This window comes from Lutra lutra, chromosome 10, assembly GCF_902655055.1.
Source record: "Lutra lutra chromosome 10, mLutLut1.2, whole genome shotgun sequence".
NCBI classification, from domain to species: Eukaryota; Metazoa; Chordata; class Mammalia; order Carnivora; family Mustelidae; genus Lutra; species Lutra lutra.
In genome coordinates this window covers 38902933-38919764 of record NC_062287.1, presented here as the reverse complement: position 1 = coordinate 38919764, position 16832 = coordinate 38902933, and the positions used below count along the sequence as shown (strand labels likewise).

At 48.5% G+C, this 16832-nt stretch overlaps 1 protein-coding gene across 2 annotated transcripts in view; it reads left to right on the top strand.

Moving 5' to 3' along the window:
* FAT3 (FAT atypical cadherin 3) overlaps positions 1 to 16832 on the top strand; it is a 672146-nt gene that overhangs the window by 607571 nt on the left and 47743 nt on the right. For both annotated transcript variants that reach the window (XM_047692975.1, XM_047692974.1), the window contains exons 14-19: positions 2464 to 2853; positions 5445 to 5659; positions 6966 to 7103; positions 8059 to 8202; positions 11270 to 11467; positions 12814 to 13612. In XM_047692975.1, the coding sequence (XP_047548931.1) occupies positions 2464 to 2853; positions 5445 to 5659; positions 6966 to 7103; positions 8059 to 8202; positions 11270 to 11467; positions 12814 to 13612 (1884 nt within the window). The remainder of the gene's footprint in view (positions 1 to 2463; positions 2854 to 5444; positions 5660 to 6965; positions 7104 to 8058; positions 8203 to 11269; positions 11468 to 12813; positions 13613 to 16832) is intronic.

The following is a 16832-nucleotide window of genomic DNA, read 5'->3' as shown; positions in this document are numbered from 1 at the left end:
GGGAAGAGGAAAGCCTTCTTGTTTTTAATCCCTGCACCAATAAAATCAGAAGTTGATGTTTATATATCACAGGGTAGTTGTTTTGAAAGAGAAATAAAAGTAAATGATGAAACTTTGGGAAAAAATGGACTCTCTGGAATGGAACCAAGAACAAGCTCTCTCAGTGTTGACCTTTTGGTGAAAGCCACATACTGCAATTTATGTCGTTCCCTCCAGATATATGATTTTATTGGTTTGCTGGGAATTTTGGCTTAAGGGAAATTACACATGGCGGGGGGGTAAAGTGTTTAACTCTTATTACTGCCAAATGCCTGACCCCATGGTGAGGTGTTATAGTGGAAAACAACACAGACAGAGGCCCTCCCCTCTAAAAGCTTACATTCTAGGAGTCCATGATTCGCAAGAGACATTTTCAGTTGGCCATTCTAGCTAAAGACCCTTGATTCCTGGCTGTCTTCATTAAGAGCATTTAGAATCAAGGGACACCTGGGTGGATTAGATGGTTAAGCATCTGTCGTCAGCTCAGGTCATGATCTCTAGGTCCTGGGATCTAACCCATGTCTGACCCCCAGCTCAGCAGGGAGTCTGCATCTCCTTCTCCCGCTGCCTCTCCCCCGCTTGTGTTCTCTGTGTTTCTCTCTCTCTTAAATGAATAAATTTTTTAAAATCTTTTTTAAAAAGCATTTAGGATCAAAATAATGCTTTTTCAGCCTACAAAGTTATTACACTTTGCCTCTTACAAATCTTCACACCTGCTGAATTTGGGGTGCATAAACTATTTTGAAATGCTAAAGTCCTCTGGTGAAAAGAGTTAAATCGGTCTCCAGAACCAGAACTCACTTGGATCATCATTCACTAATTTGTTGGTTGTTGGTAGACATGTCCTGGCTGATATGTTCTAGCTTTTGTGTATATTAAGGTAAAATGGTATTTTGGTTAAGTAAGTGCCTTCCTTTAAATCACAGAGCTGGAGGTCACCTTCTGAGCAGATATTCTCCCTTCTTTGATGGAGTGCTCCAGGCTCCCTGGCCACTGGATTTCTTTTTTCTCTTTACATCCCCTTATGGCCTCACCCATTCCCATGGCTCTGCACAGCACCTGAATGCTGGCAGCAGCCCATTCATAGCTCGCGTGGACCTCTCCTCTGATCTCCAGTCTCCTGCGCTAGCTCCCTACTTGAATCTCCACTTATGTATAAGATGCCCATCTCGAATTTAATCTGTCCAAAATGGGGCTCCTGGCCTGTCGTCCTCGTCCTCCTGCCGTCCCCCCCGACCCCGCCGATGGCAGCTTCCTCTTTTCAGCTGCTCAGGCCCAAACCTGAGTCATCCCAGGATCTTCTCTTCCTCTCACACCCTGTATCCTGCCAGCCCCACCATCAGAAATCAGTCTTATCACCTACGTGTTCAGAACAGGCTGGCACTGACCAGCTCTCATCATCTCAGAGGCCTGATCGAGCCACCGCTGTCACATGTCTGAGCTCCCGTGGGAGTCGACCAGCTGTCTCGGCTCGCTCGCTCACTTGCTTGCTCGATGCTTGTCCTGCTCTTTGCACCCAGCAGCCTGAGTGATCCTGTTAGAATCTGAGTCCCATGTCATGACCTCCCACCTCAGAGACTCAGCTGGCTTCCCACCTCAGCACCACAACCCCACACTTTCTGCTCCCCAGCCTGCTTTCACCCAGAAACCATCTTCTACTCCTTTCTTCCTGACTATGGTCACATGGGCCTTCTGGACGGTGCCCTCAAACACACCAAAGGGGCTTCCACACCTGCCCTCGTGGGTCCCTCTGCCTGCCCTCTTCCCCACCCTACCAACAACTGTGCTGTTCACTCCTTCCCCTCCTTTGTGTGTTTATTCAAATGTCAAGGCCTTCAGTGACCACCTTGTTTAAAGTGACCACCCTTCCCTCCACCTCACACACGCTCTTTCACTGCAGTATTCCCATCCCCTTACGGCTTTATTTTTCCTTCTTTTTACCCCCTAACATACCATTTATTTTACTCTTTATTGCTTGTTAATTTCTTATTTACTCCCACTAAGTGTAATAATTTCCTCAAGAAATGTTTGACTCTTGTCCATTGCTAAAATCTCTAGCACCTAGAATAGTGCCTGATCGATTCCACACACACACATTTGTTGATGGAATGGATGAATTTGTATTTCTCTTTCTGTGGCACATCGTTACCCATACATCTATTGACATCTTAGACTTTTTCTTTAAAAATATGTGGGCTTCTTTAATATGCAAAGAATGCACGACTACTTATATTTCTTGCCAATATTTTACATTTCCTTACCATTTAATTTAATTTAATATTTTTTAAACTTTTGTAGGACCACAGCTATTAGTTTCTGTCAGTACAGATCTTTGAGCAGCCCCCTAAGTCAGCACAACCATAAAATTCTAGTGCAGAGCATCAAGCCACGCTCTTGTCACTAACCTTCTCGTGTCTCCCGCAGGCATCAACAGGAAGGTAGTGTACTCCCTGGCTGACTCTGCCGACGGGTTCTTCTCCATTGACAGCTCGTCTGGCATCATCATCCTGGAGCAGCCGCTGGACCGAGAGCAGCAGCCCTCCTACAATATCAGCGTCCAGGCCACCGACCAGAGCCCCGGCCAGGCTCTGTCCTCTCTTGCCACGGTCACCATCACCGTCCTGGACATTAACGACAACCCGCCTGTGTTCGAGAGGAGGGACTACCTGGTCAGTGTGCCTGAGGACACCTCCCCGGGCACCCAAGTGCTTGCTGTTTTTGCCACCAGCAAAGATATCGGCACGAATGCTGAGATTACATATCTCATCCGGTCTGGGAATGAGCAAGGGCGATTTCGAATCAACCCAAAGACAGGTGGGTACAGGGCAACCTGCTTAGAACTCTCAGCTTCAGTATATCCTGCTTCTCTTAACCTTCTAACTGAACTTTGGGTGGACTCTTTTTCCTCCTCCTCCCTCCCTCCCTCCCTCCCTCCCTCCCACCAGAAGCACATCTTCTCATGGCTGGGCCTGCGTGCTGATGTGAGGGGTCTTTCTGGTACCTGCTTCTGGGGATGCCCACTGCCAAGTGTTAAAGCCCCTAGCTGTGGGCTCACTCAGCAAACACTTGACCTCTAGGTGGGCTCTAGTAATGTCTCGGAGGAAGGCTCGGGAACAGCAATGTTGCTCATAGATGGGGGACAGGAAGTATATTTGCATACCAAGCATAAGGGTTTGTTTCTTTCCCTGTCTTTTCTGTTTTTGCTTTGTTTCATTTTTTGTTGTTTTTTCTGGATCATTGTGTTTATGTGTGTGCAAGTGCTCCTAGAATCTAGGAGCGCTTGTCCCCATCCACGCTCAGGCTTCCACTCTCTGGTTACCCACCAAAGCAGACGCTGAAAAGTGGTGTGTGTGTGCACGGTGACACGCAGGCCTCATCAGCTCAGCACCCTAGTCAGACGGAACCGGCCCTGTGTTTGAGTCCCACCCCCTACTCCCAGTCAGAAGACTCCCAGGCCTCATGCTTTGCAAACTCAGGGACGGTGCCTCATCACCTAGGGAAAACATGTCTAGAAAGAAATCAAGAGAACAAAAAGAGAACGCTAGGGCTTTCTTTTTATTAGGGAGTTAACTATTGGGGGCACTTAGGATCATAAAGATAGTAATCAAGAAACAAGTTTGGGTATTCCTTGAAGAGTAAATATAACTTTCCACTATGTATTTATAATGTTTGTATTAATGTTTTCAAAGCACTTTCATAGATACTCTCATTTGCTTACCTATTCCCCTATAAATAATCATAGTCAAAGCAGGCCCATTTTTCAGATAAGAAAGGCAAGTCTCTCCCACTTCCCGTCCGTTGGACCCAAAGAAAATGTACTTGTTGAGCAAGGTGGCAAAGGTGGCAAAATTCTCCTTTGAATAATTCAGTTAACATGAACAGGAAACTATCATAATTAGCAACATTTACTTAACATAGTGAATATGCCAGATTCCTATTAAATTGTTAGTTATTTCTCTCCTTTCCCATATGAGGAAAACAGAGCTTCAAAGAGGTTAAGTAAGTTCTCCAGCGCCCACTGGGAGTCAGTGGGGGAGCCACGATTTGAGCCCAGATCTTCCTGATTCTGGAATACATGCTCTCACTCCATTAGACCCTACTCTGCTGGGTGGGGGTGGTACAAAAAAGGGAAGGAGATATTGATGGAAAGAATTGTTTTTGCTTTGTTTCATTTTTTTATATTGATGGAAGAATTGCATTAGCAGCTTCTCCCAGCAGTAACTCCGTTTATTATGGTCCCTACTTCAAATTAAAATGTATGGGATTTCCCTCATTTAAATACATGTTAGACTTGGTCTGTCTAGTTGCGGTCATTGTATATGAACACCATGGGGAAATGGTTAAGTGCTGTTTAAATTTGGCACTGGATAACAAGACTGGAATACCAAACAAAGCACTAAGAGTGGTAATTGCTAAGAAAACTTAATTATGGGGGAAAAGAGGCTCTCGTTATAGGTATGACTTTGTTTCTCACCTTAAATAGAAGGGCAAGTTTAGCAGCTAGGGAAGGTGACGGTTTGGAGATGTGAATGGATGTGACTTACTGATCTTGGTCCTAATGATTGTTTTCCAGTAGGCAGAGAGGTGAATGCCCTTGAGAACAGTTCTGCAGGCAGGACTGTGACTAGTTTCCAGTTGCGGAATACAGGATTGGGTCACCTCACCAGAAGGAGATGTAGTGGGAGGGAGAGGCACTCTCAGAGCCCCTCCAAGGGGTGGCACCTCGCCAGGGACTTTCACCTGTTCTATTGGCTTAATTTGAATTGCACTATGATATGGACACCACGTCCTGTAGTTGTGGACACTACTACTACACTTACTGTTTGACCACTAATCCCAGGTATTTGCTTTTCTTTAGGTCACTGTACCTTGAGCTGTCTGAGCTCTTTGCCCTCTTTGTGCTGTAATAGCTTTAGATAAGCACATCATAACTTGGCATGGCACGTTAGTCGTTAATTGAATTCAGCAAAGTCTGCGGCGGGGGTGGGGGGGAGGTCATGAAATCACAGCCCCACATCTCAGCTCATTCTCTGTCTGCCTGTGTCCAATTAAGGGATCATCAAGAGACCCTTATCAGGGAAGCTTGTTTCTGTCCCTTCTCCCCAGCGGCATAGAGGCGAATAATGCCAGACAGTTTAGGGCTGCTTGAGAGAAGTTCAGAAACTATTGTAAAAGCCATCAAAGACTTTTTTCTCCAGTGTTGCGTCTGATGGATGGCTGTGTTTTAACTGACAGCATTAATCAGACTCTGAAATGCCTTCCGCGGGGCATTAAATAAACAGATTCCTGAATATCTACAATTCCTGGCTGGAGATGATGTTATAAATATTCCCATGATTATGGAACTGCTGACCAGTGTTTTTTTTTCCTAATCAAATCTAAAAACTTCCCATTTTTCTTCAAAGGGGGTATTTCTGTCTCTGAGGTCCTGGACTATGAATTATGCAAAAAGTTTTTCCTGGTGGTGGAAGCCAAAGACGGGGGCACACCAGCTCTCAGTGCAGTGGCCACCGTCAGCATCAACCTCACGGATGTGAACGACAACCCTCCCAGGTTCAGCCAGAATGTTTACAGTGCTGTCATCAGTGAAGACGCCTTGGTCGGTGACTCTGTCATTTTGGTAGGTGCCAGTGGGCGGTCCAGATGCCTGGGTCTCATGATTCCAAATAGAGTGAAAAAGTGAGCAAAAGCTATCTTGGGTTCTCGTCACACTTTCTGTTTTCAGGGTCTTTTTGTCCCCAAGAACTCTAGTCAGTCACCAGTCTTTCAGCTGTTCCTTCTTTTGTACATTGGAAGGGTCTGATAAATTTGTTTATAGCAAGGTATAAGTGACCAATAATTACTTTCTTCCTTGGAGTGTATGTTTTCCAAGAAAACAAAACAGACCATGGAATACATTTGTAATGATAGCTCTCACCAGTCTCTGACCTTAGATAATAAGTTATTAGGTGGCTAAGGATAAAATAAATTCACCCCCCCAATCAGCACACACACACACACACACACATGCACATGCACGTGCGCACGCACACACACGCGCGCGCACACACACGCACGCACAGAGTAGGGCAGCTTACATAGGAGCAAGATTAAGATTGATTGGCCACTCTTAAAGAAACTCCTTCTGGAAGGAATTTTTTTTCTAATACCAGTAAGAGCAAGCCATGTGTTAGGAGAACATGGGTCCTCTCAGACTTACAAATTACGTGTTGGAAGCCATCAGTCCCACGCTTACCATCATCACCATCTCTACTGGATGAGTCCCTTTCATCCATCCATATCTCTGGCTCCTGCAGTACCAGTGGTGGACTTCTCAGGCCCTCTCTCCTTCCTGGCTGTGAAGAGACTACTTGCACACACAGAAATCCCAATATCCCCAAAATGGAGCAACAGACAGTGGGGCAGGTGTGTTTGCCATGTGGGAAAGGGAATTCTCTTTGGGTTTCCTTAACATGGAAATGCATAGATTTAGAGAATGTCTGACTCCATGGTGGAGACCATTGTTTTGCAGAATTGGAGAAAAAGAAAAAAAAAAATCACCCAACTATCCCTATCAGTTAGCTTTGGCTCTACCCTTACCTGCTCAAGGCCTGAGGAAATTCATGCCTAACAAGCATCAAATGGCAGACAGACAGAAATCACTGGAAAGAAAATGGCGGCTCCAGTAATGGCACTCGCTCCTTCAGCCAAGCCATCAGCTCTTCCGGTGGGGGACTGGCACATGATCACAGTGCCTAAGAAAACTGTCCCAGCTATGCCCATTTGTAAGACCTGGGACCCTAAGAATAAACATTTTCTTGGTCTCTTATGTCATGGTTTTTTTGTTGTTGTTGTTTTGTTTTGTTTTTTTTTGGTTTGTTTGTTTTTTTGGTTTTTTGGGTTTTTTGTTTTTTGTTTTTTTTTTTTTTTGCTTATGTCCCATGAAGCTAGTAGCAGAAGATGCGGATAGCCAGCCCAACGGACAGATTCGTTTTTCTATTGTGAACGGAGATCGGGACAATGAATTTGCCGTGGAGCCTGTCTTAGGACTTGTAAAGGTTAAGAAGAAATTAGACCGGGAACGGGTAAGCTAGTCTGGGCCAGCTCCCCTCACATCCACCCCCATCCCTTCACTGGAATTCAGCATAGGCTCCCTGAGGAAAATGTAGGAAGATCCTCCACCCCAGATAATGACAGTAAATAGAATGGGCTGAAGTGCAGCATAACATATTGGGGTTAAGTCTTGGAAAGAATTTTCTGCCAATAGATACAGGCAGTTTCTTATTTATGGGTGTTTTAAAGAAAGAGCAAAGGTGTGTCTTTCTGGATGCTTTGAATTTCAGTCCTTCCTAGAGTGAGAAGGCAAGAAAATACCTTCAGCACTGGGATCCTATGGTCCTGGTCTCATCGGCAGCTTTAGGCCTAGATGAGCAGTTACAAAAGGACCATCTGAAGGTATTTAGGTCAGAAAGAATGATCCAGAAATCTCCTCCTCTGCCAAGGTTAAACTAAGTTTCTAAACATTGTGTGTTTTGACTAAAAATATATGTCTTTGGAGTGAAATTAAATAAAAGATGTCACTAAAAAGAAAAAAAACCCTCCCTACGTGGCAGGTACCCATAACTCCTGAAGGATCAGAAGAGAAATAATGTCTCGGTGACAGCTATCGTGTTTGAAACAAAGGCCGAGAGCTGTAGTTCTAATCAGGGATGGTTTGGCCTCTCCAGGGGACCCTTGGCAATGTATGGGGACAGTTTTGGTTGTCCCAAATGGGCAGCAAGGGACATTGGCTTCTAGTGGGTAGAGACCAGGTGTGCCGCTAAACATCCTACAAAGGCACAAGTCAGGCCCCGGCAGCCAAGAATTACCTTGGGCCCACATATCAGAGTGCCGAGGTTGAGAAACCCCAATCTAGAGAACCAAGAGAGAAGGTGCCGATTTTCAGCAGCCCGCAGCCGAGCCTGCAGCTCCTCCGAGTGTGGCAGCAGGACGAAAAGGCTGCCCTTCCTCACTGTCGCTCGGCCCTCTGTGCTCTGGCAGGTGTCTGGATACTCCCTGCTTGTCCAGGCAGTAGACAGCGGCATTCCTGCGATGTCATCCACAGCCACTGTCAACATTGACATTTCCGACGTGAACGATAACAGCCCAGTCTTCACGCCTGCTAACTATACCGCTGTGATCCAGGTGAGCAAATCTGGGCACTCAGCCTTCTTCCTCTGCTATGGTTTACTCATCAGTTTGTCCACTTTTTTTCTTTTTTCCTATCAACTCATCCCGTTACGAGCCTGGGATGAAAAGAGCCTGACTCTACCATAGCAGCTGACAGAACCACTGATGAGCGCTGTTGCCAATGGCGTCCTTCCAGGTGTGGGGCACTTTGCAGGCACCACCTCTCCCTACCACAGCCCAGTCAGTGAAGTGGGAGGGAGCAGCAACCCAACCCCCACTTGACAGTGAGGGGAGCTGAGGGCCTAAGAGGTTCAGTAGCTCCCCCAAGATCCTGCAGCTCATTAATTGTCAGAGTCGGGATTTGAACTCAGGTCATTCCTCTGCAGAAACCACCCTCTTTTCACCCCCACAGCAGGCTGCCTTTCCGCCACTCCGTGCTGTCCCGGCAACAGAGGGAGATTGCTCCAAACTGTCTCATCTCTCCAAGACAGATCGGGCATCAGGAAAGAGCTGCTACTCATTAAAATCAATCTTCCAGAAGCAATTTGCTTAGCACTTTAAATCCACCTGCTTCTTAAAATCATGCTGCAGGATGGAGTAGCTTCCTGCTGGTCTTCTGCTGTGGTGGGGTGGGGAGGGGCGTGGGGGTGGGGCAGAGATGCCTCTTCTTCCCATGCATTTTTTTTTTTAAAGATTTTATTTATTTATTTGACAGAGAGAAATCACAAGTAAGCAGAGAGGCAGGCAGAGAGAGAGGAGGAAGCAGGCTCCCTGCTGAGCAGAAAGCCCGACTCGGGGCTCGAACCCAGGACCTGGGATCATGACCTGAGCCGAAGGCAGCGGCTTAACCCACTGAGCCACCCAGGCGCCCCTTCCCATGCATTTTTTAATTCAAAAGTTGTTTCATGAGCCCGGTGCTAGGGGCAGAGCTGCCCCCCCCCTTTCCAACTCCAGGAGGGTCAGGGGATCCAGTCTGGGGATGGTGTTAGCAGGGAGGAGCTAGACGCAATGGGGATTGATATGCAAGTTGTGGGGGGGGGCCTCAGAGAGTCTGGAGAACCAGCCCTTGCCTCATCCAGTTTGGCCTCAGAATCACCTCCCAGGGGGTCTGCAGGCTTTGTGGGTAGAAGGTGAGATGAGAGTGAGCCAGGGCCTGAGGGACCTCTTTGGAATAACATCAAGACTGTGAGTCTGGCCCTCCATGGCCGGCTCCCCACCTCCTCCGCCAAGATGTCCAGGACTCAGGCCCGAAAGGGGAGGCGCGCCCCTCTGCTTCTCGCCTCCCACTTCGTCAGCGAAATCTGATTCCTTCCCTGGTGGTATTTCCGTCTTCCTCTCCTCTCTGATGCTCTTTCCAGCAGTCTTGCTTTCTTCTCCCTCTCCTGCTTCCACCAAGCTTCCCCCTGGGGTCCGCCCCTTCCTGCATCTCCCCTCCCCGAACACCGCTCTCCTCCCAGTCTGCCTCCCACAGTGGCGCTGTCCGCATCGCACAGCCTCTGCACACTTGCCCCGAAACAAAATGGGCTTTGCCTACTCAACATTCGGGTTTATGACACCCATCGATCAGCTTGACAGACTGTTTTCATGTGCACCACGGGAAGTCAGCAGTGAAAGAAACAAGAATCTCGGCCATGAGCAGTGACCGTGGCTCACAGCAGCACCGGGGCCTGTCTGCGCTTTCTCTCCCCGTTCCTTCTCAGATGCTGACCCCTGGGGCACACATTCTCTCTCTCTCTCCCTCTCTCTCCACTGGAGGAAATGGCCTTTATAAAGTGAGCAAACAAATCAATAAATCTGCTGTTTTGTGTGGTGCTAAGTGTGTTGTCACCATGAACAGTAAATCTACCCTGGGCTGAGTCCACGCGGTGGCGGACAGCAGGGGGATCTGGTGTCTAGTCCTTGATGACCAAAAGGCCACTTGAGAGAAGGAGCAAATAAGAGTCTTTGAAGTCCATTTCTCTTTCTCCTTCAAAGAATGGTCCTCCCTTTTCTCCAACCCAGGATAATTCCCTTATTCCAACACATGGTTTTCATAAGACGAATTCAGCACATAGAGCTTGAGTGTGCCTGCCCCAAGCATGACTCCCGTCCACGCGGCAGTGTATCATGGTCTCCATCTCTGTGGCCCAAACTTACTTAATGCTGAATCAATGTCATCAGCAGGCCTGACTAATGAAACTGACTTCAGGCCCAAAGCTGTGGTCTTGCTGAAGTCTAAACGGAGCGGGGGGGGGGGGGGGGGGGGGGGGGGCAGAAAACCAATGCCTAAGCTACAGAGAAATTTAATTTGGCGTTATCGGAGTGAGGAGAACCTTCAACCCTCAGAGGAGTGACAAAGAGCCTTTGTGTTTCTATTCTGGGGCACAGGCAAGAGATGGTTCTGCGAACTAATGCTTGAATGATAACATGAGGGTTTCCAAAAATTCTGCTGACTTTAAGGATTTTTGTTCTCTTCATTCTTAGCCTAGGAACCAATCCACTCCCTTTCCCTTTCCTCGAGGAACATGGCAAACCTGTGTTCTGAGGGGTGAGGCGTAAAGGCCCATTTCCCACCTGGCATATGCCTTTGTGTCTTTACTGGGAAGTTGCCAGGATGTCTCTTTACCTTCTCCCCAGAAAGTTCGATGTTGTGACACTGTGTCACAGGGTTGGGCCTCAGCACGATCTCCTGGTGACAGGTGTGACGAAGGGCCTTCCCATTCTGAAAGGTTGATGTTTTCTTGGCCTGAGAGGGTTTACGACCAACCACAAAAGGCTGGTGGGCACCCTGTAGTCAAGAGCCATTGAGGTGAACTCAGGGCCTTTCCAACCTGTGAAGGACAAGATGGAGCCGGCGCCAGTCTGGGAGGTCCTCGTACGCATACCGGCAGCTCCTCAACTCTGGGCAGTCAGTCGTGGGGAGGCAGCCGAGGATGCCGAACGTGATGCTTACAGACGCCAGCATGTTTTCAGAAGACAAGATAATATCACAGGGAATCCCTTCTGCTGAAAGCCCTTTTTCTAGCCGGTAATGATGGGGTTTTTTTTCAGTGTAAAGAGAGGTGTAATTTTATCTTCCTTTTTAATATCCTCTTTTATGCAGGAAAATAAGCCGGTAGGCACCAGCATCTTGCAGCTGGTGGTGACAGACAGAGACTCCTTTCACAACGGGCCTCCCTTCTCCTTCTCAATTTTGTCGGGAAACGAAGAGGAGGAGTTTGTCTTGGACCCGCATGGGATCCTGCGGTCCGCCGTGGTCTTCCAGCACACGGGGTCTCCAGAGTACGTGCTGTGTGTCCAGGTACGGCCCCGTCCTCTGTCCACATCAGGCCCCTGCTCCCTCGTGCTGGTTTCTGTGCCCGTTGGATGGGTTTTCTTTGTTGAGCGAGTCAACATAATTCATTACCGTGCAGGAATGTTCCCCTTTTAATCTCAAATTCAATTTCACACCAATAAAAGCAGCTTCTTTGTGTGAAATTGAACAGGAAGGAAGGGAAGCACCAGTGTTCAGAAGGGACATTCCCGTAGCCTGTGCCAGGCAGATAGTCGCCAGACCGAAATCTGCATTCTCCAAGTTCCTGGCGTTCTAACTGACCCTCAGAGATGACTCACTGGTTAAGGCTTGCTGCTCTATACCCAGTAGAAATTGCCACACACTCCACCTGTCAAAGCTACCTAATGTGATTGAGGCATATCACGGCCTCTGCTTCTGAGGAGACCTTTGGTGAGTTGTCCCAGGGAGACAGGAGGGGCCAAGTCAGATAGCCATGGTCTCCCAACATGATCTGATCCTCAAGATCAGTGGCCTGTGTAAAATGAAATAGGACGAAGAGGCAAAAGTGGCCGGTATGGGAAGGGTGTGGCCAGGAGCAAGAAGTGAGTTCCCAGGAATGAAGTTTGCGAATGCGAAGATTTGGGTCCTTTCCGTGAAACCAGGTGATTTTTTTTTTTTACTCACAGTTGCCACAGAGGGCAACCCAAAGTCATTATTAATGGCAGCAATAATAACAATAATAATTATATTTGGATGGCATTTCGTTGTGTCATTATTTCTTAGGGCAAGTTATAGCTTACTCTGGTCCAAGAAACCTTCCAGATTAATGACTTTTGGCTCTGAGCACGTCTGTGAATGTTCCAGTTGCTTTCCACTCCTCCAACAATACTATGTAAATAATTTTATATCACAGTAGAGGTACCGAGAGCAAGGAGAGATGTTTCGTGCCTTCTCACAGAAGCTAGTACGGTTCCTTGCCTACACTTTCATACTGGTAGAGAGTAGATTCTGCATCTCAGACTTTGGGAACACCACGGAGAGCTTTCTCATCCTTGTCCCTAAGGAGAAACTACCTCCAGGTGCTGAGTTTCTACCTTCCTAAGATCCCTGAGTGCACCAGTTACATTTCCTTTGTCCTTGCCTCACTGTGTCCTGTCCTGCCGTGCATGCTTACTGTGGCAGGAGCCAAAGGTGAAAAATCACTTCTCTTCCTGCAATGCACGTCCTCGGCAATTTCGCCGAATGGGAGCAGGAGATGGAGGAAGGAGCAAACAGGAGTAAAGGAATAAACGTCTTCTTGGTAAGTTTGATTGGTTTTCCAACAATTCTGCTCTCTCTGAGTTTCTTGCCTTTCTCCCTCTTGGCTATTTTAGGCAAAAGATTCGGGCAAACCCCAGCAGGTCTCCCACTCCTACATCCACGTGCGGGTCATCGAGGAAAGTATCCACAAACCCACGGCCATCCCACTGGAGATTTACATCATCACCATGGAGGACGACTTTCCTGGTGGGGTCATTGGGAAGATCCATGCCACGGACCAAGACATGTATGACGTGCTCACATTTGCCCTGAAATCGGAGCAGAAGAGCTTGTTCAAAGTGAACAGTCACGACGGGAAGATCATCGCCCTGGGGGGCCTGGACAGCGGCAAGTACGTGCTGAATGTGTCCGTGAGCGACGGCCGCTTCCAGGTGCCCATCGACGTGGTCGTGCACGTGGAGCAGCTGGTGCATGAGATGCTGCAGAACACCGTCACCATCCGCTTTGAGAACGTGTCCCCCGAGGACTTCGTGGGGCTGCACATGCACGGCTTCCGCCGTACCCTACGCAATGCCGTCCTCACGCAGAAGCAGGACAGTCTGCGCATCATCAGCATCCAGCCCGTGGCAGGGACCACCCAGCTGGACATGCTCTTTGCCGTGGAGATGCACAGCAGTGAGTTCTACAAGCCGGCCTACCTGATCCAGAAGCTGTCCAACGCCCGTCGGCACCTGGAGAACGTCATGCGCATCTCGGCCATCCTGGAGAAAAACTGCTCGGGGCTGGACTGTCAGGAGCAGCACTGCGAGCAGGGCCTGTCCCTGGATTCCCATGCGCTCATGACCTACAGCACAGCGCGCATCAGCTTCGTGTGCCCACGTTTCTATAGAAATGTGCGCTGCACCTGTAACGGTGAGTCTGATTTGGAGTCCCCCACCTCTCGTGGGCCACCCCCACCCCCGCTCCTGCACCTCTGCCGGTTTGCATAGACCCGGGTGCCCTTCAGATAAGCGTGCATTCGCTCACTCAGCAAAATGTTTACTGACCACCTATGGTGGGCCAAACCACTGTGAAAGATGCCCAGCCAGGGGTAAGCAAGACGAGGGAATCCCCTCCTCCCGGGGAGCAAACAGCTCACTGAGCAGCACAGACCAGCAGGCTAGCAGGCACCCAGGCGCTAAATATTGCGAGAGGAAGTACAAAATCCTGCAGAAGGACCCATCGAGAAGGAAGGTCTCCTGACAAGTTGGGAGAGAGGAGAAGTAGGAATCAGACATATGGGAACGGGTAGGGGAGGAAGAACATTCCAGGCCAGGGGGCAGCTTGGGTGAGGAAGGTTCAGGGCAGGAGAGAAGCCTACAGCAGGGGAGTGACAGAGATGTTCTGTTACTGGAAGTGGGGGCATGATGACAGATGAGACCTGTGAGCGGGCCCAGGGTTCACACAAGGGCCATTAGCCAGGATGAACATAGTAGAAATTGTTCCAAGGCAGGAGGAGCCGTGGTAGGCTGATGTGAAGTAAAGAAGTGACAGGATCAGAGCTGTCTTTCACAAAAAGCGTGCTGGTTGCAGAGGGGAATGAATTAGCTGGACCCAGGTAAAAGGCAGGTCAACAAGTTAGGAAACCATGGCTGAGGGTAAGGGCAGTTCAATTTGCTTCAGTGAAAAACGGGCCACACAGAGAGGAGCACGGCCAAGGGAGGGATTCAGCCCTCAAAGCAGAGGAAATGGAATGGCTCAAATTTGTTGATGTAACTAGAGTCCCTGAACCTTGACCTTTCCCGGTCAGAGGCCACAGCTGCCCAGAGTCCTGTGCCCACGATGGTCAGTGAGAAGTATTGCTCTCTGCCTCTTTTTCTCTCTGACACGTGGAGCCATAAATTCACTGCCCTCTTCTAAGAAAATTGCACCCAGAGTTTTTCTAGCCAGCGTGAACTTGACCCAAAAGGACTGTGGCCAGAAGAGAGGTCATTTGTAAAACATCCCTTTAGGTAAATTGGGGACAGGCAGGGCTCCTGGCCTCTTTCCCTTATAGAAAGTTCTTGGTTGCGGCTTGAAAAACACGACCATCAGAGCACAGGTCCTGAGATCACAGCTCCTGCCAAGAGACGTTTCGACAGCCTCCTGGAAGCACAGAAAGTGCTCGGCACTCACCCCGTGCTACCGGTGAATTCTGTGTTTGCATCAGGTGGGTGCAGTGCTGTCTGACCTGTTGAATATGTAAATTAGCTCCAAAGTAACTCAAAACGCTGGAAGTGATGCATTTCTGGCAGGTGCCACCAACATGCAGGATTTATGAGCGCCAGCTGTCTGGGCTTTACCTAGACTTCCTTTGTAGGCAAACTGATTTATGCACCAAAGCTCTGCTGGGGACTTCCTGCAGTGATTCACGGCAGGGTTCAAAAGAGGTTCACTACAGGACGGGGCAGACCCTGCGGGAGAAACTAAACCAGCTAATTAATCCTTGTGCTCTGAGAACTCATTTCAGCCAGTAGAAGTCTGTGGTGGCAGCAATGTGAGAGGCACTAAAGTCTCAACGTGGAAAAGACCCCGACCCTGCCCTTAGGAGCTGGCCACTGGGAGGTCAGCTTGCAAGAGCTTATTTGCAATAATAAGGTTAAAATACATGCCAGGGAGGAGAAAGGACGGGATCCCTTGCCAGAGGGAAGCTCTCTGTGACATTTCTATACCATGGATGGTCTGTGTCCTGGGTCTTGAGGGATGAGTATGAGTTCATCAGGAAGAGTCAGAGGAGGCCCAACTGGGCAGAATTCCTTGAAAGAAGGAACTCAGAAGGGTGATTTTTTTAAGATTTTATGTATTTATTTATGTAACACAGAGAGAGAGAGAGAGAGAGAGAGAGAGAGAGAGATGAAGAGAGAACGCAAGCAGGGGCAGAGGCAGAGGGAGAAGCAGGCTTCCCTTGCTCTTCCCTGCAGAGCAAGGAGCCTGATGCGGGGCTCAATCCCAGGACCCTGGGATCATGACCTGAGCCAAAGGCTCATAACCCAGGAGCCCTGAGATACTAATGTTGATGATGCAGCTAGTTTCGAAATGGGGTCCCTGCCCAGGACTTCTATTCTGTGGTCCCCATAAACCTTTCTACTCCCAGTAAATCCAGAAGGCTGGAAGCTTTTTTTTTTTTTTTTAACTTATTTATTTGAGAGAGAGAGCACAAACAGAGGGAGCAGCAGAGCGAGAAGCAGACTCCCCGCGGAGCTGAGAGCCCTATGCAGGGCTTGATCCCAGGACCCTGAGATGATGACCTGAGCCAAAGGCAGAGGCTTACCCGACTGAGCCACCCAGGTCCCCATTCCAGAAGCTTTTGTGGTTCAACCCCCAAACATCCCACGAAGAGGCCTTCTTGGTTTGAAAACAGCATTTCCTCAAAGAAGTCTGTACATGTAGATTCGGACTCATCTTGGGGTCTCTTCTCACCTTCAAGTCACTCTTGTAATTAAGCTGTAAAATCAAATACTGGATTTTCATAGTAAAAAGACATGGAAAGGTCACCTGGCCCAGACCCATCTTCTGCAGGTGATGTATGATCCTCTCTGTTTGATGGAATGAGGTAGCTCCGTGCCCTGCCCAGGGCTGTGTGGCTGGTGGGGGTGGCATGTGGATTCAATTGTCTCTTCTTGGGCCCCTCTTTTATTACCTGCATCTTAAGAACAGGGGCTCTTCCCTTCCCTATGTGAATCACACCCCCAGTGCTGTATGCTTTGTAGAATACTCAGATGGCCCTGTTTTCCCTGGCAGACGACTGACCAGCATGGGTCTTAACAGAAATACCTACCACCAGGCCCACACTTCAACATAACGGAGGGTCTCAGGTGCAGACTAGGAGTCTATATACATAGCCCTGGGTGATTCTAACGCTGGTAGTCAGGAAAGCAAACTTGGGGAAATCCCATAGCAAGATAAAATAGGAAAGATGTTTGGCAAGTTCAGGGACAAACTCTTAGAAACAGAAATAGCTCTCACATCTTCTCAGGTGTCCTCTGATAGAAATACAGTGAGGAACTGTTAAGGAAAACACTAGGCATTTTAGACATTTTCTCGTTTATTGGATGGGGAGGTAATTGAATTCAGTAAATTCCCCCCCTTAAAACACACAGACACACATGCACTC